Below are 24,531 nucleotides of genomic sequence, written 5' to 3'. Positions count from 1 at the left end.
TCATCATTTACTGGCTTTTCATGACAATACAAACAGGAGTAATTCCAACTAACAAAAAGTTAGGGTCTGAGCTGAGTCATAAGATAACTAATATCACCTACCTTCCTATTTTACACTTACTCTGAAATTCATTCCTGTATAGGTTTCTTCCGGCGATATTGCGTATACAGTAGGCTCAAAACGACATCAAGAACGGTGGAGCGTAGCTTTTCGGATCGAGATTCGACACAAGACAGCCGCTTACGCAACTGCACCGTGATATAGGTCATTTTGACCCGACTATATTTTGAGGTTGGTTATCCTTATCCTTTATATTTAGGACGGGTGTGGCGCAGTCGGAAACACTAATTGACTGACAGAAACACTGATTTGATCATCGACTGGCCCCCGCAAGTCATTGTATAGGCCAGATACATGTTCGTAAACCTCGAACGATTCTGAATTGAAGTGAACGTGGGGGCGCATTCCGAGCGGATTGATTAACGCCAGACACTGTCCACTTTATCCTTTATCACGATTTGGAATATCTCTTTATCTGCCACTAACCTGTACATTTTTGAGGATTTCTCGCGAGAAATTGCTGCTTATCTGCTTATATGCTTCACAACACCAAAATAACAACCCATGTAGACTTTGTTAATGCATCCAACGGAAAACTCTGGATCACGGAAACAATGAGGTCTGAAAATCGAATATTTCTTTGCTTCTGAACCCCTTCATCGATCAGTCATCGATAGCTCCATCGATCCCAGAGCAACGGATTTATTTATTTGATTTTTTAACTACGTTTTGCTTCCCTTACTGAATTCCACTATCACTATTTGGTAGTGGTTTTTACATCCTTTCGCATCCCATATGGATTTATACGCCAGTGACCTTATCCTTTTTATCCTTTTCTAATCCTTATAATTTATATTTTGAGGTGTCGAAGAGCTCATCTATCTTAGCGATTCCTATATCATACTTCTCTGCTACCAGCTACTATACTGCGATCGAATAGTTTCCCATGTTGGATGTTGCGCAGTGCATGAGCATTTTGCTGGCAGTATTAAAGGCATCACCCCCAAAATCTGAGATAGTACGGATTAGGTGGAGTATTCTTATACGGGATAGTAGATTATGGAGATGGGGTGATTCCGTCCATTTCTTCCTAATTGCCGTAAAAAATGGTCCGGAAGATGCGTCGCGTGCACAGGGCTGCCGCGCTCCAATCGAACTCGTTGTAGGAAATAGCGCACCGGAACGCTCGAAGCCATATTTTCCGGGGTGTTTTTTACGGCAATTAGGAAGAAATGGACGGAATCACCCTTCTCTACATAATCTACGATCTCGTATATGATACTCCACCTGAAATCCGTACCACCTCAGATTCGTGGGGTGATGCCTTTAATAGTCGCAATGAGATTCAGTTGGTGAGACAGGGTCTATGCTGAAACGCACAACCCTTTTCCCCCTGCTCTGGCCTAATAGTTAGATGAAGGTTAGGATAAATAAAAAAGAATAAACAACGTTGATCAATCCTTGGGAGGTTCGCCAACGCGTTCGACTTCAATTCAGCAACGTTTGAGATTCATAAACGCGTGAGCAGCTTCACAATGATTTGTGAAAGCAACATGATAAATTGTGGTTTTGTGGTTTTTCTCTCTAGATAAGTCTGGTATCAATTTCTCAACGCCTTAGGAAGAATGGGTTAGTTGGCTAGGGGACGGATTTGAAACTGTGATCGTGCGGTCACAGCCGAACCTCTTTCTGACCTACGCTACACCCGGAAATAGAAATTAGCGTCAACAAAACAATTTTATTCTTATCTGTTCTGTAGGAATGACAACATCTGTTCAACGTTTCACAAGCACTGTCGCATCCATTCAAGCAAATGTTAAGTCGGAGGTGGTCTAAGAATGTATGTCGGTCTCCCATTTGTGTTCAATCCAATCGAATTTCCATTCGTCAGGGTGGCCAACGTGTTTCACTTTGTCCTTCTGAAATTCAGAAGACAATTCGCACCGTTCCTAGACTTAGGCACCGCACCTGACCCACATGTTCGACATGTTCATGAACTAGTAAAGATGTCCTATATTGAATATTATTTGCCAGATCCATAGTTATTCACATAACTCTATAAAGATCAGTAATGTCGTTGGAACAAGAAGAAAAGAAGTGGCCGCTCGCAATCGTCATAAAGATTCTTGGAACGGAAAAGTTTTTAACTGCAATAGTTCTACAACATGAGAGGGATTCTTTCGTCCTCCTAGTGTGTTCTAGCGATGCCAATCTAGCGATTCTCTTACTCTTCAGAACTTTTATGTACAGGAACACAGGAGCACACAGATATCGGTTTGGAGCTGCTGGATACATTTTGTTAAAAGAAATCTTATATGTTTCGATTTACTAGCCATCGAATTTGACAGAGTAGGCGAAACTTGAACTGCGCATTTTAGAGAATCATTTGTGATTGCAAATGGATTTGTCACATTCGTATTCAAGCGCAAAAAAAAGATGCACTTCCAAACGTATATTCAGACTTACGAAATCGAAGGTACTCCATTTGAACGGTGGTACGTTGCCCCATGTGGGACCTCCTTGAGCGCGGAACTCCAATTTTTTCATCATATTGACGTTAGTACCCTAGAATAAACAACCATGATGATACTTCATTAATCTGCAGCTACTACTCTCCAAGGCACCTTGTAATCGAGTGCACCGTGATTAACGTGTCCTTGTCCAGGAAATTCGTATGTTCCGTTGGCTGGATTCAAATCGCCACGGGCAGAAATACCGGCTTCTGCCGAATACGGAGGATTGCAAACGCATTTTGAGAATTCGTCGTTTTTGTAATCATTGTATCTGAACAGCAGTCTATTTCTAGTGACATCTATTGCTGCGTTCACAATTTCTTTCTGAGGTACAGTAGGAAATCTCAAATCCTGAGCAGAAGTACTGAGTCTTGTACATACTTGAGCGAACGAATTAATTTCAGAAAATCTTTTTTCTGGAAATTATTGACGTAAAGACGGGTCAAAACGACGTGAAACACGATGCAGTTGTGTAAGTGGTGTGGCGAAGCATAGCGGTTAGAGTCTAGAGCGGACCTCTCCTTGCACCATTCTTCGCTGTAGTTCGCTGATGGTCCCATCTCGGTTCCAACCGCTATGTCCACCGCGCCGCTTCGAGCGCAGCCGCTTACGCAACTGCACCGTGTTTCATGTTCTTTCGACCCTAGTATATGTAGGTGGAACAACGAGGTTCAGAGCATTTCTTGCGAATGAATGCTGAACATGTGGTCATTCTTCAAAGTAACGCATTCCGATCGTCACATCTCTCTTTCTGGAATTACCGAGATCAAGCATCATCCTATTTCGCTTTCAGGTATGATTTTCTAATAACCCATTGAGGGAAGGCAGTATACCACGGAATTGAAATGTTGGGATCTCTCCGAGAAAAGATAGGATTTGGGTTGTAGATCACGACTATGGGCGAACGCTGAATCCTCCTAACTGTATCACGCTGAATCCTCCTAACTGTACTGAAAGCCAGCGCACTAAACAGCATTTTCTCACAATTTTCTTGCAAGGCGCCTATCAACGTGACATTCCTGCGAACTCATGCATACATGCCGCGTCTTCCAACGAGCGGACACACAGACAGCATTTGATATGAAACGCTTCTGTAGTTGGAGCAATATTTAGATGTGCGCTGACTGTTTTGATCTATTTACAGCTGTATATTCAGTTTGGTATTATTTTTCTATTTAATGGAACTTATTTTATATCCTACTCTATGGATTCTTAGCCATGGATCTCCCTCACTAGAGAGATCACAGCCGGTTAGCCGCGAAGCTACGTGGCGCGTCTCCGGGTAGCGGATAGGGGCTAATCGCGGACCAAAAGCGACCTTGTGCTTGCCCTGAGACGCAGGTGGATTCAGGAGATGGACTCCCTGTTTCTGCTGAGCCAGGACTGACTCATGACATCCTTGTATCCCGCACATCGGTGCGGCCAAAAGCCTGCAATCAAGTGACTGGGAGGTGCAAGGGAGGCGGTTTCGAGTCGATTCCAACAAATAAGCTCCACATGTCCACCCCGGGAGAACGAAAGTTCTCCCAGAAACTCATGGGACTAGAGGCTTGCAACCTGCCCATGGGTTTTAAAATTTTTAAGCAAAACACAGTAATAGAAAAGAGTCTCCTGACCAGGCTACCGTACCAGGCTTTCCTCCGGAAGCGGCCATCGAAGATCTGACGATGCAAGACATCATCGGACTGACCGAGACGAAACGACGTTACTCTCTCAACGCCGTATATGAAACTGGAGAAGAACTGTTCTTAGGAACATGCGACACTACAGGTGTTGGTGGGTGATGGCGTCCTCGTCAACACGAGTATGACAAAGAACATCAACTCTTTCGAACAACCTACGACCCGAATCGGACGTCTGCGGATGGGAAGATGTGGTCCAGCACCAGCTTTGACTATCTTCGTCGCTTACGCTCCAACATCAAGCTACAAAGAAGAAGAAGTCGAAGCTTTCTATGTGGACCTGGAGAAGTTCTACCGAGAAGGTCATGCCTCTACAAAGTCATAATTGCCGATTTCAACGCCAAAGTTCGCCCAAGAAGATCGTCTGAGGATCTTCACATCGGGACCCACGGCGTACAATGGAATGAACAGGGGGAGAGGTTCTCCGAGTTAATCATGACGACTAAGACCATCCATGGGAACTCGCAATTCCAGAAGCCCTCCTCTCTACGCTGGACGTGGGAGTCACTCGGTGGAAGGTACCGTAATGAAATAGACCACATCATCGTCAATAAAAGGTTCTGCCTGAAGGACGTCGCTGTTGTACCAAAGTTCTATACGGGCTCGGACCATCGCCTCCTCTGAGGAAGATTTTTCTTCACAATGAGAGAAGAGAAAGCCGCCAAGTTCAGAGAGCGAACTCCCAGAACTACCATTAACTGGGATCTCTTCGCTACGCTAGCCGGCTTTTAGGAAGATTCCGCAATGGACAACATCTACGAGGAATATGACCGGCTCGTTGAACATCTTCACGACTGCACGTAGAAGGTCGAGAGTTTTAAAACCACCAAGAGACGCCTGTCTCTTGAAAGTCGTGAGCTGATACGCCAGCGTTGAGCAGCACGAGCCGCAGGGAACCAAAAACTCACGTTCGAGCTCGCAAGACTTTGCAGAGAGGCGATAAAGGAAGACCTTAAAGAGAAAAGAGCAGAAGTGCTGGCTGAAGCTGCAGAGGCGGGGAAAAGCATCCGCTGTGCCCGTATTCACACTGTTTCGAAACTCATCGAGATATCACGAGAGTAGAAGATGCCGCTCTGTCTCACTTTCATCGACTTGAAGAAGGCCTTCGACTCAGTTGAGACGGAAGCGGATAACCAAGGTGTCCCTGCTCAGTACATAAAGGTATTTCGAGAGTTGTGCAGTAACTTCACGACCGAAATTTCGCCATTTTACAAGAATATGATCACTGACGAGAAGAGAGGGGTCACAAAGTGATACAACCTCACCCAAAATGTTCACAGCCTCCCTCGAGAACGCAATGCGAAAGTTGGAATGGGACGACATGGGAGTGAAGGTTGATGGTCGGCAGTTACACCACTTGCGCTCTGCTGATGACATCGTACTGATAACACCTAGCCAAGCGGAACGAATGCTGACCGAATTCCAAGAAACATGTGGATGCATCGGTCTTCAGCTGAATCTGCAAAAGACGATGTTCATGCGCAACGGATGGGTCTCGGTTGCCCCATTCACGCTCAACGGAACGAATATATCCAAATGCACTTGGGCTTTGGAAAAAAAAGCTACTTGGGGAGCGTATAAGAGGATTGAGGATGTAGTGAAGGAGACCAGGAACACTCGGCTCCGTGCTCATCTCATCAACACCACCGTACTTCCTGCTTTGATCTATGCTTCAGAAACCTGGGCATTTCGCTAGCAAGAAGAAAACGCGGTGAGCGTCATTAAACGCGCAATTGAGAGAGTGATGCTAGGAGCATCCCGTTTCATGCAAGTGAGGGACGGGATTCGAAGTTCTCTCCTGCGTCAGCGATCGAAGGTTAGAGACGCCGCCACGTTCGCCAATGAAAGTGAAATAAGGTGGGCCGGACGCGTGACGCGCTTTTGCACTTTGACAACCGTTGGACCAGAGTCATGAGTGACTGAGTTCCCGGCGATATTGAGCGCACTACAGGAAGACCGCCGACCCGATGGTCAGATTCTTTCACGAAGTCCTTTAAAGAAAATTGTGATGCTCTTCGTGTCCACGCGAAGGGAGGAACCACTGGGCAATTCTGGCACCCGATCGGGACAAATGGAAGAATTACTTGCGCCCGCTCGACCAGTTCGAAGATCAACGGGAGTCAAGGTGATCAAGGTGATGGATTCTTGGTAAGAATAGTTCGGTAATATTATCTGGGTCAACGGTGATTAAAGTGAACATTCGCTTACTCATGTCACTCCTCGATATTTCCATGTCCAGAAACTTTACGTTATTATTGAAAAGGATTTTTCTGCAGATAAATCCTAATCAGTTATAAATGTGCAGTAATGTATTGGATTGCTTAATACTTTTGTGAGGTCATGAGCTATGACCATGTAGCTTGTGAATAAATAAGACGTTTAAATGGCCCACCTCATCAACTTTGTAAGTGAGTCGAGATCTCTAACTGTGTGATGGTCTCTCTCGAATATTCGTGCACGAGGAGATTTTCCCCATACAAACCAATTACCCAGCTTCTTACCCTGGATGAATGGGAAACTCGTTGTAGTAAAAAGAAAAAGCATTTAAGAAAAACCAAAATATTTCTACGACATGATCGTACCTGCCCTACGAATCCGCTGATATCCGTGATTTTTTTGAAGTACGGGATGTTGTATGAAGGAAAATATGAATATTTTCTTAGGAACCAGGTTAAATCTTCATAGACTACCGTGCCTCTAAAGAGAGTAAATGTGAAATGATATCAAGGTAAGAGTAATGTGGAAATATATCTTTCTCTAGGGAAATCTTCTGCGCAAAGCTCTTCAGTTGAAACAGTAATCAGCAGTTTTTTTTTTCTCGTACGAGATGAAAACTTACGGCATTTGTTCCAGGACATAGAATAGTCCGTACTCAGGAAGTGATTCGTAGGGAGTGAATTTATTGTAGTTAAGTACAGCCCTGAAAAACCTTATTTATTTTTTCTTTGAATAGACTGTCGGGGGAAAAAGCCCTATATTTAATGAAGTAGCAATCGGCTAGATAACAACTTTTCTTTTTGCCAGAAAAAAAAAATAAAAGGATAGATTGGCCGGCGTTAATCAATTCGCTTGAGATGTATCAACGGGTTCGACTGCTGTTCGGAATCGTTGTGGTTTTGGAACGTGTGTTGGCGTTTACAATGATTTGCTTGGGCTAACCGAGGTATCTAGTAAGTGTTGTTGTACTCCCAGACAAGTTCGGTACCAATCTGTCGACACCGAAGGAATGATGGACAAATTAGCATTAGGGCGATTCCGAACCACCGATCGGAACTTCTCACTGCTTGCGCTACACCTACATCTGATAGATGGAAAACGACAAAACAATTTCAAGACGGTCTACTGAAGTTCTCGTATCCTTCGCATATATCCTTGTGTTTTAACCAATGTGAAAATCTAAGATCTTTTAACATCACGAAAAGAAAAATGAAGGGAATAACAATATGGCAACTAAGCATTCACCTCCATGTTCGGATTCGACCAACGTAGAAGAGAATAGAGCATTAACCGTGGTAGTGCTAGGAAATTTGGTGTTCTGCAAACCTTCACCTTAAGCTAGTGTGTGTTAACAGCTCTACTACATGTTAGATTACACAAGTCGTTGATATCAGTTCCCCCTCCCCACCCAAAAAAAAAATAAAATAAAGTAAGTATCTATGAAAAGTATCTTATCTCATCGTAAGTATCTATGAAACATGTTGAGCGATAAGATTTCTTTAGAGAGTCAGGATTGGATTTGTTTACAGAATATCTCAGCTCTGCCACAATATTGTTCAAATTATGCGTTCCTGACGAATCGCAATCTCCACAGCGGTTTATTAGTGGTGCAGAGGTGACTCTGGGCGTCGAACTGCAATGCTCAGCAGGAGGTTCGTCCTCCGGCAGGGTCTCCCAAGCCGAGAAAGAGTTCGACACTTCCGACATTCCGACTTCTCGGAATCGGAAGCCTACACTAGAATCGCTAATTCTTCGACAGAAGACGAAGAAGACGCGGATTCACGTCTTTTTCGTCTTTTTTTCATAAATCACCTCAATTTGATCTTTATTATAAGATCTACACATCAATAGATTCGTGAACGCGAACTCTACCGATTGAATATAATTAGAACTTTCAAAACCTATCAAGGAAACAGTTTCCGAAAAAATTACCTGCAGATACATATTAACAAGGCTGAGTCCGAGATAATTGCGCCCCAAGGATATATGATCTATGATATATGCATATATGGGCCGGTCACATATATGGGTCAGAGCTCAGCTGGATGCGGCTCAAGGACCTCGTCAAAATCACTCACGAAGCTTGAGAAGCTCCTGAATGACAATGGCGAGGGAACGACACGTGTGAAGGAGAAGCCAGGGCCCGCACCTTCAGTGAAGGCGTGTCATCTAATTAATTATTAATCGCATGCGTAGAGTCGTTTCTTAGACCAATTAATACAGTACTCGAAGAATTCACGATGACGTGCGGGACTCGGCTGAGGTGTCAAGTCGGTGCTTTTATTCTCTCAGACGAGTTTTCTAACATTTGATCGAACTCGGAGAGATAAAGAACTTCTAGTTGGTCCAAAGAGCTTTTGAGCTATCATCCATATGTAAACTACCGATCCTTTTATGGATGCTCTACATCCGTTCATTCGAAAATGAATCACAGCTTTGAATTCCGCGAGTTTTGGGGATTCAAATGTTGCTTTTTTGTAATATAGTTTTTTCTCACAGAAGGTAATGGATGGAGTATTTATAAAGGCATACCACTGGTTGTTGTAGGTTCCCGAGTTAAATTTTGAGTAAAGTTTGCACCATTCCCGTGCATCCCTTGCCATTTGATTAGAAACGATAGCACGAATCCACGTTGGAAGCTGTAAAATCATATTTGGAACAAAATGTATATAATGACAGCACCAATGACAAACTAACCTGGCCTACAGCCTTTGTCTGATTAAAAAGGCTGACATTAAAAACGCTTATCGTTGTCTCAATTACAGCCTAAATTATTTTTTTTTTTCTTGCAGTAAACAGTGATTAGAATGGTTCCTCTAACATACCAGTCCAGAAGACATCAACGCAAAGTCATCAGATGAGTACAACAGTCCAGGATACGATGCCATAGACGTAGCATAGCCAGGGAATAGCTTCCGATCTATAAAAAAACCCAGATCACGGAGAAACTTAATATGTCCACCTATTTGCGCAAATCTTTCTATTTACCTATCCTAATCTGCATGTCTATTTATTTACATGTGTATATGGGTGCGTATGTATATACCTACGTTGCATACGAATATAGTAACCTCCGAACCGAAAATATTGATTCTAGTCATTCATTTTATACATATCTCCCCAGATTTCCTCCAGAATTTACTTCTGGAGTTCTGTAGCGAGTTAATTACAAATATGAACGCTCTGCACAAAAGATTAAAAGTTACACTTTTCATCGCGGTTTCATTTACCCTAAAAAGGTAGAACGAAAAATAGATGAGTGAATGAGGCCCGTTGTATGAAGCGATTAGTGTATTCACAGCACATATCAAAATACCAGCCGGAGTTTCTATCGCATAGTTTCTTTTGAAATCAATAAAATCGACATAAACTGGTAAGCTCAACATCCAGGACAATCCGCACTCGATATTAGATTGCTTTGTAAAAAGCTTTACATACGACCTACCGTATCCGAATTTGTAAAGCTTGAGTACCCTAAGCATGTTCTGGAAACCACTCATAGTAACTTGGGAAATGAAAAGATCGGTGTTGTTAGGTGCAACCTGAAAGAGTTTTTCCTCAACTTACAACAAACTCATCAAATGGTCATAAGGATCATTAGTTTTGAGGGATGTACCTTAATTAGTCCTGAACAGTGTCCTCCTACTTGGTCGATAATAGGATCTCTGGTTTTGTTCAATTTTTTCTCAAGATCGTAAAAGTCTCCATTCCAATTCATCAGCCTTGAAGCAGAAATCGCGTATCTAATGTGTTCTACTGTATAGAATGGAGTATCACGATGCGTATTACGAAATTGGCGCAGTACGGAAACCCCAAGGGAGAACGTAGAGTTCGAATTCTAGATTACGGAAACGAGCGTGTCCGCTCATTCTCTCCTAGTAAACGTAAAAAATAGCGTGGAATGAACATAATTTTCTACGCAATCAGTTGTGACGCATCACCTTTTACCCGCATCCACGGGCGAATAGTCGAAAACCAACGAGGTCTCCTCATTAACCTATTAGAGTAAAACCAACGAATAGGCTGCGTACTCGTACCCGCTTTTGTGATCTACAATCCGAACTTTACGTTCTCCCTGGGGATTTCCTACCACGTAAATTTCATGCTTTTAGAGGCAGCATCAGAAGAAATTGAGATGTTAGGACCTCTCTACAAAAAGATACTCATAAGAAAGAAGAGGATAAGATGCTGTCCTAAAAATCTCGTCTCGTGTCCTAAAAATCCACATGGAAAACGGCCTATTCGATCGAAATTTCCTAGCAGGCACTCATCAACGTTTTGGCTGCGCTTGCAGATGTGCCTCGCTACCAAACGTCTCGTAGGAAAATTTGATTGCCAAGGGCGTTTCCCACGCCGGTTTCCAGGGCAGTTAGGGAAAATTGGACTTACGATAGCGCTCATTCTCGAGTTCTACACCTCTAACCCTAATGGAAAGATCCCAATATCGTTAATTCTGCGGTATGCTGCCGTTAAGTCTCTAATTTTACTCCTTTTTCTCAGAGGACAATAAAAACCTCAAGAAATACAGTTAAGAAGAGGACCTAAAGCTAAGGAAACAACAAAAGCACTGACTTAGACAGGAGAATTGAAGTGAGGCTATTCCATGTAACGCCTATGAGGGTTAATTGCACCAAAAAATATTGTTTTTTACGTTGCGATATAGATGAGTAGTTATAGAGGTAGTTTTTTTTTTCAGATAAAACGTGTAATTCTAGTCTTTCAGATATGGAGAATCCTTTGATGTATGAATTGACTTTCTTCTGTATACAAAAATCCAGTGTTTTTGAGCGTATTATTTTTACGCTCTGGCTTCAAGTACTGTTCTCTATATAACAAACGTTGGAGACGGGGAAGCTGTACAAAACTTACAAGATGGGATGAATTTCGAATGAAATTCTAGGTGAAATCGGCCTGTTCTCGTATCCATCGATGAGACCCGTCAATTGATGATAAGTATAATTCACCTAGAATAAGGAGAAAATTACTACCCTCTGATGAAGTTCTTGGAGAACGTTCGAGAATGCTTACCGTAACCCAATAGGTTTCGTCTCTCGAAGTTGCTACAAGTTTATCTTTAATGTATTTTTGATTCTCGGCGAGAAAATCTGTCATACGATTACAGTACTGCGTGAAATTTTTACAGTAGTCCTCGACAGTATTCTGGATATGGTAATTCAGTACTTTCCGCGATAAAACGCCTGGAATAGAAGTAGAATCAATGCAAGTGTTCTATCAACATTAAATATTGTTACCTTCAAGATAGCCAGCGGCGTAGGCCTGTAGCTCGGGATCGAAACGAGAGTGAGTTTCAATTTCCAGGAACGTCCAGCTACAAAAATATTTTCTTAGAAATAAGTGCTCAAAGCGAGCATTAAATGTGAATTTTGTAAATAATAATATATGTATGCATGACCTCCACAACGGTTTACCGCCTCCTAGTGGCGTTGAGGTGACTCTGGGCGTCAAACTGCCATGCACAGCAGGAGGTTCGTCCTCCGGCAGGGTCTCCCAAACTGACAAGAAGTTCGACACATCAGACGTTCCCACTTCTCGGAATCGTAAGCCTAGCTAAGAGTAAACCACTGCTAAGATTCACCACTGTCTTAGCAAAATGTAGAAAGGTGATGGTCCCTGATCCATATAGGTTGGGGTTCGACCCGTGGTGAAAGCTAAGCTCGCCGTGGCATGGCTGCTTAGCTTGGGGAAAAGTCTGGTTACACTCCTGCATATTCACTGCCTCAGTACTCTGCACACTGGGTCCTGCCGTCGGACGGTATGGCGACCGGTGAGAGGCAATCAAATCTCAGGTTGCTCAAGACGTCTTTGATTCTGGACCAAGGCGACACATGCACAGCTCGCCATGCAGACTGTCTGTGTACTTACAACACGAGAACAGTGTCCACATACGCTGACCCGCATGTCCTTCTCGGAGCTGCAAACCGTACCAATTTTCACGTGATTGCTCTGCACGAGACCAAGTGCAGAAGGAGCCACGTACGACAAATGAATGACGGTACACTCGTCATTCATGGAGAGAAGGTTCCCGTCGCGAAATGTAGGCGGTGTTGGTTTTGTTGTGCAAACATCTGTCGTCCATGTTGTCGATTCCAACGAGATCCTGTCACTTGGTCTGGCCATTCTTCGCCGCCGCTATGCGCCAAAAACCCGCATCTTCAATTGCTACTCTCCAACATCAGCAGCTGATGATTCCGAATTGGACGCGTTTTATGAGAAGCTGGAGGAAATGATCCAGAACGAGAAGTCCTTCTACAAATTCGTTGACGGTGATTTCAACGCAAAACTAGGAAAGGCTACAGAAGAGGAATACAGGATCGGAAGATTTGGAATAAGGAACCGGAAAGAAAATCGTCATTGGCAATCGTCTCGCCGGGCTCTTGTCCGCTGCTCGCCTCATTCGTGGGAAGTCTGTTTTCATGAAGAAAGATAATCGTCAGTAGCCAAGGGAATCGCCCAGTGGCACGACTCACGCGGAGATCGACCACATACTCACCAATCGGAGGTGGTGTCTACTTGACGTCTCAGTAGTACCATCGTTTTGTACTGGTTCTGATCACCATCTCCTTTGTGGAAAAATACGACTTGGCCACACTACGGGATTGAACATCTGCTATTGGCAACAAAGGAGAAAAGGAGTCGTCCACGAAGTTTGCGCACTCGATGACTCCTTGTCCCGAGGTGACTGGCACATCGAGGAGGGCCCAAACGTGGACTGCGTAATGCTGCTCAGACGATTACAAACCTGTGCTGAACGTGCCTCGAAGCTGCGCACGACAAAATTGGATCGAATTTCAAAGATCACTAAGGAATTTTTGGAGAGAAGAAGAACTCTGAAGCTTGATCCGAATGCATCGCACATTGAGCGGTTAGTAGGAAACACCAGCTGCAGAAAAGCGTTGCAGGAGGATCTTTCGAAAGACAGGCAGAAGAAGATTCAGATTCACAAAGAAGAACGATTTTGAAGAAATGCGCATGGGATCTCCGCGAATGTAATATTCGGCTAGTCCCTTGCTGAGACGGGACTCGCACCTCTTCTCGTCTTGATATGGAAATCATTACGGAGAGTTTCTACTCGAACTTCTTCTTTTCATCAACTCCTGCGTCAAGCTCGATCATCCTCACTGGTGAAGCTCCACCACAGGTTCTCCCTTCGGAAATACGAGTTGCTATCAAGAGCATGGAACCTGGCACAGTCCCCGGACTTGATTTTATACCAGCAGACTTTTGTCGGGCTGGTGGCCATCCGCTTCTTGTAATCTTAGCAGCGCGCATTACATCCTACCTTCCGCGAACCGTTCTTATCCATAAGAAAGGTGACTGAGAGAACCTTCGGAACTACCGTCCGATATGCTTGCTGAGCGTGTTATACAATGCATTCGCTAAGGTCATCCTCAAGAGCATATCTAGGATGCTGGATGAAGCCCAGCCTCAAGAACAAGCTGGATTCCTTCAGGGGTTCAGCTGCTTGATTGTGTCGATGGTCTTAGGGGTTTATTGATAATACGGCCTGCCCTTTGTTCTAACCTTCATCGACTATGAGAAAGCCTTCGACAGCGTAGAAACGAGTGCAATACTCCCGGCGTATTTTCAGTGTTGGTCGATCAAGGTGTGAGCCCGTCGTATGTGAGAACATTGGCGAATTGCTACGGTCGATGAACCACTAAGATGCAGCTTTTCTACCGCTCCCTCGCATTGGAAAAGGGGTACGACAAGGCGATACTATATCGCCGAAACTGTTCACAGCTGCATTACAATGGATAGTGAAATCACTTTCTTGGGAGGAAAGGGGCATACGTGTTGACGGTAGATTCTTCTTCAATCTTCGTTTTGCACACCACATCGTTCTCTTTTCGAAAAATACGTCTAAGTGAAAGTAAATAAAAGTAAAGTAAAAGTGAAAAGAACTTACTCACTATCCACAGAGCCCTTTAGAGATGTCTTCTGAATTTTAACCGGCGCACACAACACGTAGCCGGCCTTCGCAACCCCGACTTACTAACAATGTCCCGTCTTCGCGACCCAGCGGAATACATGTCAAAAGCAAAGCATGGATGGGTTGGTTATGAGAAGAATCGACGATAGATGGACTAAAAGAGCGCCAGAGTGGATCCCATGAGATGCTAAACGCACTAGAGGGGGACGGCAGACGGGATGTGGTGATGTGTTCGCTGCGGCTAAAACCTCGTCAATGTCACTCACGAAACTTGAGAACTTCTTGGATGACAATGGCGGGGGAACGAAACGTATGGAGGAGATGCCAGGGCCCGCACGTCCAGTAAAGGCGGGCCGTTTAAGCATGTAAGTATCTAAGTATGTATGCATGAGAAGTACCTACATGGTCGGTTCAATAAGCTTCATTCTCATTGCAGCAACCGAACACGAAATATTAAGCAGATTAGAAGTAAATAGATTGAAAACTAATATCTAAGTAACATACCCGGATGTGTTCACTGAGTTCTGCCATTTGCCTACCGCGACTTGCTCTCTACAATCGAATCCTGCGAAAATTAGCTTTAAAATTCTCATTGTCAACTACGTTTAGTTGCTTCAGAGGTAGCTCATCACGTAATTGAGGATATTGGATCTCTTCGTCAATAGATACGATGTAGTTTATGAGTATGAGCGATCACGCGCAATTCGTCTTAGTAATCCAAAAAAAGGGTGTGAGCCTGCTTCGTGTGATTTCATCTTTCCAACAATGCAACTTATTACAATTGGTGGGATGCGGGCAACTCTGTCGTTGTTATAAATCCGCACAATCGTGGAAGCGTTGTCGATTACATTCGTTCTATTTCCCATACTAAGTTGGATCGTTGGGAGACGAAGTCACACAACGCTGTTTCAAGAGCCTTTCTTTCTGGATTACTGTGAGAAATAGAGGTTGATTACACTCATGGTCATGAACTACACCTCTCTGTATTCGTGAAGAGATCCAAAAATTATCAGTTTCCTGATAAAAGGATAAAGTGGACAGTGTCTGGCGTTAATCAATCCGCTTGGGATGCGCCCTCACGTTCACTTCAATTCAAAATCGTTTTAGGTTTATGAACGTATGAACGGTAGTTATAGCTGGCTTATACAATGAAGTGCGGTGGACAGATTGGTGAGTGCAGATTAGTGGCAGATAAAGAGATATTCCGAATCGGAATAAAGGATAAAGTGGACAGTGTCTGGCGTTAACCAATCCGCTTGGGATGCGCCACCACGTTCACTTCAATTCAGAATCGTTTGAGGTTCACAAACGCGTAGCTGGCCTGTACAATGACTTGCGGTGGCTAGCCGATGTGTCACGTCAGTGTTTTCATCCTCCCAGACAAGTCTGGTACCAATTTATCGACCTCGGAGGGATACAGGCTTGGTGAGCACTAGGGCGGATTCGAACCTCCGATCGATCGTGCAAGAAGCGAAACCTCTAGCCGCTATACTACACCCGCCCCAGTTTCGTGATACGCTGTATTTATAGTGTATTTCCTTCACTCTTAAAAGAGGTACTTGAAAGTAAATCCTAAAGTTTGCGAAATGAGAAAAAGAAAACATTTTTACTCATTTAAAACCCATCAGTTCTTTTGATGGTTTACACCATACTGCAAAGTTTCCTGCCAATGACGTACCGCATGATAGCGGCTAGGGAAAAAACTGACCTTTGGAAATACTCAATAATTATATCAAATATTGAGATTCAAAACGCACAAAGTAAATGACTGGTGACCTATTACTTGTCTCTAGAATCTGAATATCCAGGAATTTTTGCAAAATGACTTAAATACCAGCATAAATTTACTGCAGAAATTCATATTCATAAATTGTTTGCTATAAAAATGAAGAGTTGAAGGATAATTAACAACAGGAAAGATCACAGGAGCCAGCACTTTTTTTAAAGTTTCTGCCGCACGTTTTTAAAGGCATCACTCCATGAATCTGGCGTGGTATGGATTTTCGTTGGAGGACACTTATATCATGTATGTATGTTTATGTTTATGTATGCAGGGGTAGTTCAGCTCTTCTCTCTATGTTCGGAACCATCTGTTTACAGTGATGCAGGGAGAGATGAGCGGAACCACCGCAAAATCTACAACTCGATATAGATATACTCCAACGAAAATCCATACCACGCCAGATTCGTAGGGTGATGCCTCTGATCTATATTCAGTAGCGTTTTTCTACGATGAAGAAAAAAAATCGGAACACCTCTTCCATTTTGAGAAGCTGCTCAATTCTAGGTCTTTCAGGTACGAAAAAAAAGGATCTGTGGTCTATGGTTATTTTTGTATAGTCAACTCATTATTTTTTATCTCTGCCAGCTGCGGATCTTTTTTGTGCGAGTGATTCTGAGTATACATATGTTTGCGAACAAGGGTGGCGCTCCTCTAGAGACCTGGTAGAGGATAGATTGAGCAAACACGACAATCGATTCAGCCTAAATACATTTCCGTGAATGGGATCCTTGTTTCCACTGGACAAGGATATGCTCATACTTACGTAGCTATATCCTCCACAACGGTTTACCGCCTCATAGTAGCGTGGAGGTGAATCTGGGCGTCAACCTACGATGCACGGCGGTGGTTCGTCCTCCGGTGGGGTTTCCCAAGCTGAGAAAGAGTTCGACACATCCGACATTCCGACTTTTTGGAATCGGAAGCCTAGCTAAGAGTAAACCACTGCTAAGATTCATCACCGTCTTAGCAAAATGTTGCAAAGTGGCTCCCTGATCCACATAGGTTGGGCGACGACCTGTGGCAAGGCAATCAAATCTCAGGTTGCTCAGGACGTCATTAATTTTGGACCAGGGCGACACACGCACGACTCGCCATGGAGATTGTCTCAGACTGTGTACTTACAACGCTAGAACAGTGTCTATAGACGCTGACCTGCATGCCCTTCTCGGAGCTGCAGAGCGTATCAAATTTCACGTGATTGCTCTGCAGGAGGCCAAGTGCAGAAGGAGCCACGAACGACAGATGAATGACGGTACACTCGTCATTCGTGAAGAGAAATTTGCGTCGCGAAATGAAGGCAGTGCTGGTTTTGTTGTGCACCCATCTGTCGTCAATCTTGTCGATGCTCTCTAGATCCTGTCACCTCGTCCGGCCATTCCTAGCCTCCGTATTTGCGCCAAAAACCCGTCAATATCATCAACATGGACTGACCGAGACGAGACGACACCACCCTCTCAAAGCCGTATATGAAACTGGAGAAGAACTGTTCTTAGGAACATCCGACAGTAGAGGTATTGGTGGAGTTGGCGTCCTCGTCAACACAAGTATGGCAAAGAACATCGACTCTTTCGAACAACTTACGACCCGAATCGGACGTCTGCGGATGAGAAGATGTGGTCCAACACCAGCTTTGACTATCTTCGTCGCTTACGCTCCAACATCAAGCTACAAAGAAGAAGAAGTCGAAGCTCTCTATATGGACCTGGAGAAGTTCTACGGAGAAGATCATGTCTTCTACAAGGTCATAATTGGCGATTTTAACGCCAAAGTTGGCCCAAAAAGAACGCGGAGGAACTTCACATCGGGATCCACGACCTACAATGGAATGACCAGGGGGAGAGGCTCTCCGAGTTCATCATAACGACTAAGACCATCCATGGGAACTCGCAATTCCAGAAGCCCTCCTCTCTACGCTGGACGTGGGAGTCACTCGGTGGAGGGTACCGTAATGAAATAGACCACATCATCGTCAACAGAAGGTTCTGCTTGACAGACGTCGCTGTTGTACCAAAGTTCTACGGGCTCGGACTATCGCCTCCTCTGAGGAAGATTTTTCTTCACAATGAGAGAAGAGAAAACCGCGAAGTTCAGAGAGCGAACTCCCAGAACTACCATTAACTGGGATCTCTTCGCTACGCTAGCCGGCTTTTAGGAAGATTCCGCAATGGACAACATCTACGAGGAATATGACCGGCTCGTTGAACATTTTCACGAGTGCACATAGAAGGCTGAGAGTTTTAAAACCACCAAGAGACGCCTGTTTCTTGAAAGTCTTGAGCTGATACGCCAGCATTGAGGAGCACGAGCCGCAGGGAACCAAAAACTCACGTCCGAGCTCACAAGGCTTTGCAGAGAGGCGATAAAGGAAGACCTTAAAGAGAGAAGAGCAGAAGTGCTGGCTGAAGCTGCAGAGGCGGGGAAAAGCATACGCTATGCCCACCGAGACTTTGCCAGTCGCAAGACGAGGATGACTGCTCTCCGGAACCTAAAGGAAACAGCCACTGCATCGAGAAGGGGGATGGAGAAAATCATCTACGACTTCTACTCTGATCTCTTCGACAGCCATGTTCACTTGCGTCCTCACCATCTGAGGAAGACAGACTAATCATTCCAGAAGTTCTCCCGTCCAAAATACGACATGCTATCATGTCGGTAAGAAATCGTACGGCACCCGGTCGCGACAGAATAAGACCAGAACACCTTCCGCCAGTGCTCATCAACACCCTGGCGAGGCTCTTTACACGTTATCTGTCGGAATGCAAAGTTCCTAAACAGTGGAAGACCAGCAAGACGGTGTTGTTGTATAAAAAGGGAGATCCACATGACATCGGCAACTATCGTCCAATCTGCTTATTGTCCGTCATCTACAAGCTCTTTACAAGAGTGATCCTTAATAGGATTGAAAAAGTCTTGGATGAAGGACAGCCGTGCAAGCAAGCAGGGTTTCGAAAAAGATTCAGCACGATTGACCACATTCATACTGTTTCGAAATTCATCGAGGTATCACGAGAGTAGAAGATGCCGCTCTGTCTCACTTTCATCGACCTGAAGAAGGCCTTCGACTCAGTTGAGACGGAAGCGGATAACCAAGGTGTCCCTGCTCAGTACATAAAGGTATTTCGAAAGTTGTACAGTAACTTCCCGACCGGAATTCCGCCATTCTACAAGAACATCATCACTGACGTGAAGAGGAGGTTCCGACAGGGTGATACAACCTCACCCAAAATGTTCACAGCCTCCCTCGAGAACGCAATGCGAAAGTTGGAATGGGACGACATGGGAGTGAAGGTTGATGGTCGGCAGTTACACCACTTGCGCTCTGCTGATGACATCGTACTGATAACACCTAGCCAAGCGGAACGAATGCTGACCGAATTCCAAGAAACATGTGGATGCATCGGTCTTCAGCTGAATCTGCAAAAGACGATGTTCATGCGCAACGGATGGGTCTCGGTTGCCCCATTCACGCTCAACGGAACGAACATATCCAAATGCATTTGGGCTTTGGAAAAAAAAGCTACTTGGGGAGCGTATAAGAGGATTGAGGATGTAGTGAAGGAGACCAGGAACACTCGGCTCCGTGCTCATCTCATCAACACCACCGTACTTCCTGCTTTGATCTATGCTTCAGAAACCTGGGCAATTCGCTAGCAAGAAGAAAACGCGGTGAGCGTCATTAAACGCGCAATTGAGAGAGTGATGCTAGGGGTATCCCGTTTCACGCAAGTGAGGGACGGGATTCGAAGTTCTCTCCTACGTCAGCGATCGAAGATTAGAGACGCCGCCACGTTCGCCAATGGAAGTGAAATAAGGTGGGCCGGACACGTGATGCGCTTTAATGACAACCGTTGGACAAGAGTCGTAAGTGACTGGGTTCCCGGCGATATTAAGCGCACTACAGGAAGACCGCCGACCCGATGGTCAGATTTCTTCACGAAGTCCTTCAAAGAAAAACATGATGCTCTTCGTGTCCACGCGAAGGGAGGAACCACTGGGCAATTCTGGCACCCGATCGGGACAAATGGAAGAATTACTTGCGCCCGCTCGACCAGTTCGAAGATCAACAGGAGTCAAGGTGATCAAGGTGATCGTCAGCTGCTACTCACCATAACCAGCAGCCTAGCAGAAGCATGAATCCGAATTGGACGCGTTTTACGAGAAGCTGGAGGAAGTAATTCGCAACGAGAAGTCCTTCTACAAATTCGTTAGCGGTGATTTCAACGCAAAACTAGGAAAGGCTACAGAAGAGGAATACAGGATTGGAAGATTTGGACTAGGGGACCGCAATGAAAATGATAGTCGTCTCGCCGGGCTCTTGTCCGCTGCTCGTCTCATTCGTGGGAAGTCTGTTTTCATGAAGAAAGATCATCGTCGGTAGACACCAGAATCGCCCAATGGCGCGACTCGTGCGGAGTTCGATCACATACTCACCAATCGGAGGTGGTGTCTACTTGACGTCTCAGTAGTACCATCGTTTTGTACTGGTTCTGATCACCATCTCCTTTATGGAAAAATACGACTTGGCCACACTACGGGATTGAACATCTGCTATTGGCAACGAAGGAGAAAAGGATTCGTCCACGAAGTTTGCGTACTCGATGACTTCTTGTCCCGAGGTGATTGGCACATCGAGGAGGGCCCAAACGTGGACTGTGTAATGCTGCTCAGACGATTACGAACCTGTGCTGAACGTGCCTCGAAGCTGCGCACGACAAAATTGGATCGAATTTCAAAGATCACTAAGGAATTGTTGGGGAGAAGAAGGACTCTGAGGCTTGATCAGAATGCATCGCACATTGAGCGGTTGGTAGCAAACAATAGCTGCAGAAAAGCGTTGCAGGAGGATCTTTTGGAAGTTCCACAGGGATCGCCGCGAATAAAATATTCCGCTAGCAACCTTGCTGAGCGAAGACGGGACTCGCACGTCTTCTCGTCGTGATTTGGAAATCATTACGGAAAAGTTCTACTCGAACCTTTTCTATTCATCAACTCCTGTGTCAAGCCCGATCATCTCCACTGGTGAAGCTCCACTACGGATTCTCCCTTCGGAAGTACGGGTCGCTATTAGGATCTTAATAAAACATAAACATAAAACCTGGCGCAGCCTCCGGATGGCCGCCACCCCGAAGAAAGTCTGCTGATTTTATATCAGCAGACTTTCTTCGGGCTGGTGGCCATCCGCTTCATGTTATCTTAGCAGCGCACATGACATCGTACCTTCAGAAAGGAAGGATCCCGGAGCACTGGAAGACCTCGCGAACCGTTCTTATCCACAAGAAAGGTGACCGAGGAACTACCGTCCGTTATGCTTGCTGAACGTGTAACACAAACTATTCGTCAAGATCATCCTTACGCGCTGGATAAAACCCAGCCTCAAGAACAAGCTGGATTCCCTCAGTTGTTTGGCTGCTTGGACCGGGGAACGGTAAAGAGGGTCCCGGCGGATTCTCCGCGAATGCCTCCGAGACATAACGTGCCCAGTGGATATGCCGGCGGATACGCGAACATATCTCGACGAGGTCACGCTCCAGTCGTTCATGAAGACGCAGACAACCGCCATAAATGTCCTTCCTACCACAGAGACGCAGAAAACTGCGCAGTTACAAGGAAATATGTAAAGAAGAGTGGTGTGAACTGTCGAAATTACCGAATAAGTCAAAGAATAACAGAGTTTGAAGTACATGGGATTTTGTATGGTGTTCTAATAAAGAAAGGGAGTGAGTTTGTCTTTTTATCACCTTCAGAAAGTATAGGAATCTTACCAAATTTGAACTCTTTTTCTTCCTGTAAGTTCCAAGAAGTCAGAGATACAGAAGGTCCCTCTGTCCAGAAATAAGTTAAGCTACAAAAAAGCTTGGGAGTTACAGGATAACGTTAATTCTCATTACTTTTGAGTTACTTTTGAGAGCTGGAATTAACGAAAATTTTTATGCACGTAATTTGAAGCTATTAGCTATACATCCTTATCTCAAACTTCACGTGAGGATTTCTCTTGCTTCTGGTACGATTACTTAATTGAGATCACCTCACGTTACAAAATTGCAGTGAATGCGTCTGATTCTCCAGAACAATTCAACACATAGTGAATTATATCCTAGCCGGTGACGCAGTGTATGATTAGCGGTAGGTAAGCAGAGTCAGTTATTTAGGTGCCAACGAAAGTGAATCTCTTTAGGACACGCACCATCGCTAATTGCCTTGACGAGGCATGACCGGGGCATGCTGGAAATTCCGCCGGGACCCTTTTTACACGCACCCGCTTGGACCACATCCAGACCGTGTCGAGGATCATAGAGGTTTGCCGGCAATACCGCTTGCCCCTTGTTCTAACCTTGGTCGACTATGAAAAAGCCTTCGACAGCATAGAAACGAATGCAATACTGTCAGTGCTGGCCGATTAAAGGCAACATATCGCGAATCTGTGATGGTACGGATTCCAAGTGGACTATCCGTATACGGGGTCATAGATTATGGAGATCGGAGTGGTTCCGCTCATCTCTCCATGAATCACTGTAAGCAGCCGACCCTTGCATGCTGTTTTGTACGATGCTTTCTATTGCAGCGCGCCACCCCTACACGCATAGCGTTCTTTACTGCCTATCGAGGCAGTCCGAATAGGATTTTCAACGAATCGCAGGGCGGAGGGGGCGCAAGGGGTGGAGCGTTGCAATAGATGGCGTCGTACAAAACAGCATTCGGGAGGCGGCTATTTGCAGTGCTGCAAGGAGAGATGAGCGGAATCACCCCCGTCTTCATAATCTACGACCCCGTATACGGATACTCCACCCAAAACCCGCACCACCTCAGATTCATGGTATGCTGCCTTTAAGGTGTGAACGCTTCGTATGTGAGCCAATTGCTATGATTGATGCACCACCAAGATACAGCTTTTTCACCGCTTCCTCACCATACCCTGGAAAGGGGGTACGACATTGCGATACTATATCGCCTAAGCTGTTCACAGCTGCATTGCAATAGATAATGAAATCACTTTTCTGAGCAGAAAGGGGCATAAGTGTTGATGGAAGATTTCTCTCGAACCTTCGTTTCGCGGGCGACATGGTTCTCTTTTCGAGCAGTACCAATGAAGCAGAAACGATGCTCAACGAATCGAACGAAGCAGAGAAGAGAATAGGACTGCGAATAAATAGAAAGAAGACACAGTTCATGAAGAAAGCCTACTGCGAGGACGGAGGAGTACAACTTGGAGGCTCCCAAATCATGAAAACATCGTTACACTTAAACCTCGGACGTTCTATGAACATGGAAAAGGACGTAAAGGAAGAACTGAATAGAAGGATGAGAGCAGCATGGGCAGTATTCACAGCCGTCAGGGAAGCTACGGACCAACTGACGGGCCAAGATCTTCGTGCCCAAGTGTTCGACTCGACAGTTCTTCCAGCGCTCTTTTACGCAGCGGAGACATGGGCAGACACCGCTGTCACGTCTAGGAAGGTACTTACTAGCCACAGATCCCTTGAGAGATGTCTTCTGAAGTTTAACCGGCGCACACAACGCCTAGCCGGTCTTCGCAGCTCCGACTTGAGAAGAATGTCCCGTCTTCGCGATCCAGCGGAATATATATCGAAAGCAAAGCATAGGTTGGTCGGTCATATTATGAAAAAAAAAATCGACGATAGATGGACCAAAAGAACGCCAAGGTGTATCCCAAGAGATCTTAAGCGCCCTCGAGGAAGAACGCCATCGAGATGAAGTGACGTGTTCGCTACACGCATTGACCAGCCGAGAGCTCAGCTGGATACGGCTCAATTACCTCGTCAACGTCACTCACGAAACTTGAGAACATCTTGGATGACAATGGCAAGGGAACGAAATGAGTGGAAGAGATGCTGGGGCCCGTACGTCCACTGAAGACGGGTCATCTTAGTATCTAAGTAAGTAAGTACGTAGCCATATAAAAGAATAAAGTCATTGGCGTATGAATACACTTACGATGTTCTAACGCTTTTTACTGCAATTCGTAATCGTTGAGGTTTTCGAACGCGTGCTGACCCATACAATGACTGAGCTTAGACGTGGCTATATGCATGTTTATATATTCATGTGTGGCTGCGATCACGTATCCAAAATTAGTCTTGCATGTCGATCCGTGAAAAAACCATCATTCCAGCAAATAGGAGGAGGAGGTTTGGGAGACTTGTACTGGAAATCCGACGATGGCACCTATTAAGGTCAAAAACACGAAAGGTTCCGAACGAAACGTTACGAAACGACTTAGGAGATGAGACCAGTATGACTGGAGGAAGGAAGGAAGGAAGATTTCATAAGTTAACCATATCACAATTAGTCGAAAGCTTTGCCTTA

At 44.9% G+C, this 24,531-nt stretch overlaps 9 protein-coding genes across 12 annotated transcripts; 8 read left to right on the top strand and 1 right to left on the bottom strand.

The window, feature by feature from the left end:
• Positions 1-1,892: 1,892 nt before the first annotated feature.
• On the bottom strand, positions 1,893-12,610 carry RB195_025455 (uncharacterized protein; the record flags this gene model as incomplete). 3 transcript variants are annotated; one of them, XM_064213606.1, is made up of 16 exons in its annotated part: positions 1,893-1,979; positions 2,527-2,625; positions 2,685-2,844; positions 6,648-6,757; positions 6,838-6,952; positions 7,095-7,175; positions 9,005-9,111; positions 9,170-9,238; positions 9,298-9,392; positions 9,918-10,014; positions 10,089-10,194; positions 11,342-11,436; positions 11,501-11,670; positions 11,725-11,801; positions 11,886-12,040; positions 12,356-12,610. In XM_064213606.1, the coding sequence occupies 16 exons, from the start codon at positions 12,608-12,610 to the stop codon at positions 1,893-1,895; spliced, it is 1,878 nt and encodes a 625-aa protein (XP_064069487.1). The 3 variants fall into 3 exon arrangements, with proteins under 3 accessions (XP_064069487.1, XP_064069491.1, XP_064069488.1); XM_064213607.1 differs by lacking the exons at positions 1,893-1,979; positions 2,527-2,625; positions 2,685-2,844; positions 6,648-6,757; positions 6,838-6,952 and having other exon boundaries at positions 7,091-7,175; positions 12,386-12,610; XM_064213608.1 differs by lacking the exons at positions 6,648-6,757; positions 6,838-6,952; positions 7,095-7,175; ... (8 more) ...; positions 11,886-12,040; positions 12,356-12,610 and adding an exon at positions 3,090-3,133.
• On the top strand, positions 3,267-4,580 carry RB195_025457 (uncharacterized protein; the record flags this gene model as incomplete). Its single annotated transcript, XM_064213610.1, has 3 exons — positions 3,267-3,366; positions 4,158-4,294; positions 4,344-4,580. 3 exons carry the CDS (start codon positions 3,267-3,269, stop codon positions 4,578-4,580), a joined length of 474 nt encoding a protein of 157 aa, XP_064069490.1.
• Positions 5,526-5,951, top strand: RB195_025456 (uncharacterized protein; the record flags this gene model as incomplete). The annotated part of the gene is made up of 1 exon (XM_064213609.1): positions 5,526-5,951. One exon carries the CDS (start codon positions 5,526-5,528, stop codon positions 5,949-5,951), a length of 426 nt encoding a protein of 141 aa, XP_064069489.1.
• On the top strand, positions 12,501-12,920 carry RB195_025454 (uncharacterized protein; the record flags this gene model as incomplete). Its single annotated transcript, XM_064213605.1, has 1 exon — positions 12,501-12,920. One exon carries the CDS (start codon positions 12,501-12,503, stop codon positions 12,918-12,920), a length of 420 nt encoding a protein of 139 aa, XP_064069486.1.
• Positions 12,921-13,535: 615 nt separating this feature from the next.
• RB195_025453 (uncharacterized protein) lies at positions 13,536-13,811 on the top strand (the record flags this gene model as incomplete). Its single annotated transcript, XM_064213604.1, has 1 exon — positions 13,536-13,811. The coding sequence occupies one exon, from the start codon at positions 13,536-13,538 to the stop codon at positions 13,809-13,811; it is 276 nt and encodes a 91-aa protein (XP_064069485.1).
• A 3,686-nt stretch (positions 13,812-17,497) lies between these two features.
• Positions 17,498-18,067, top strand: RB195_025452 (uncharacterized protein; the record flags this gene model as incomplete). The annotated part of the gene is made up of 1 exon (XM_064213603.1): positions 17,498-18,067. The coding sequence occupies one exon, from the start codon at positions 17,498-17,500 to the stop codon at positions 18,065-18,067; it is 570 nt and encodes a 189-aa protein (XP_064069484.1).
• A 1,157-nt stretch (positions 18,068-19,224) lies between these two features.
• RB195_025451 (uncharacterized protein) lies at positions 19,225-19,857 on the top strand (the record flags this gene model as incomplete). Its single annotated transcript, XM_064213602.1, has 1 exon — positions 19,225-19,857. One exon carries the CDS (start codon positions 19,225-19,227, stop codon positions 19,855-19,857), a length of 633 nt encoding a protein of 210 aa, XP_064069483.1.
• A 304-nt stretch (positions 19,858-20,161) lies between these two features.
• RB195_025450 (uncharacterized protein) lies at positions 20,162-22,500 on the top strand (the record flags this gene model as incomplete). 2 transcript variants are annotated; one of them, XM_064213601.1, is made up of 6 exons in its annotated part: positions 20,162-20,281; positions 20,330-20,576; positions 20,670-21,009; positions 21,430-21,835; positions 22,305-22,329; positions 22,382-22,500. In XM_064213601.1, 6 exons carry the CDS (start codon positions 20,162-20,164, stop codon positions 22,498-22,500), a joined length of 1,257 nt encoding a protein of 418 aa, XP_064069481.1. The 2 variants fall into 2 exon arrangements, with proteins under 2 accessions (XP_064069481.1, XP_064069482.1); XM_064213600.1 differs by lacking the exons at positions 20,670-21,009; positions 21,430-21,835; positions 22,305-22,329; positions 22,382-22,500 and having other exon boundaries at positions 20,333-20,584.
• Positions 22,501-23,265: 765 nt separating this feature from the next.
• On the top strand, positions 23,266-24,007 carry RB195_025449 (uncharacterized protein; the record flags this gene model as incomplete). Its single annotated transcript, XM_064213599.1, has 2 exons — positions 23,266-23,807; positions 23,890-24,007. 2 exons carry the CDS (start codon positions 23,266-23,268, stop codon positions 24,005-24,007), a joined length of 660 nt encoding a protein of 219 aa, XP_064069480.1.
• Positions 24,008-24,531: the final 524 nt, after the last annotated feature.

Source organism: Necator americanus, chromosome X (assembly GCF_031761385.1).
Source record: "Necator americanus strain Aroian chromosome X, whole genome shotgun sequence".
NCBI classification, from domain to species: domain Eukaryota; kingdom Metazoa; phylum Nematoda; class Chromadorea; order Rhabditida; family Ancylostomatidae; genus Necator; species Necator americanus.
Note: the sequence above shows the minus strand (reverse complement) of the source record. Positions and strands in the feature narration are given on the sequence as shown.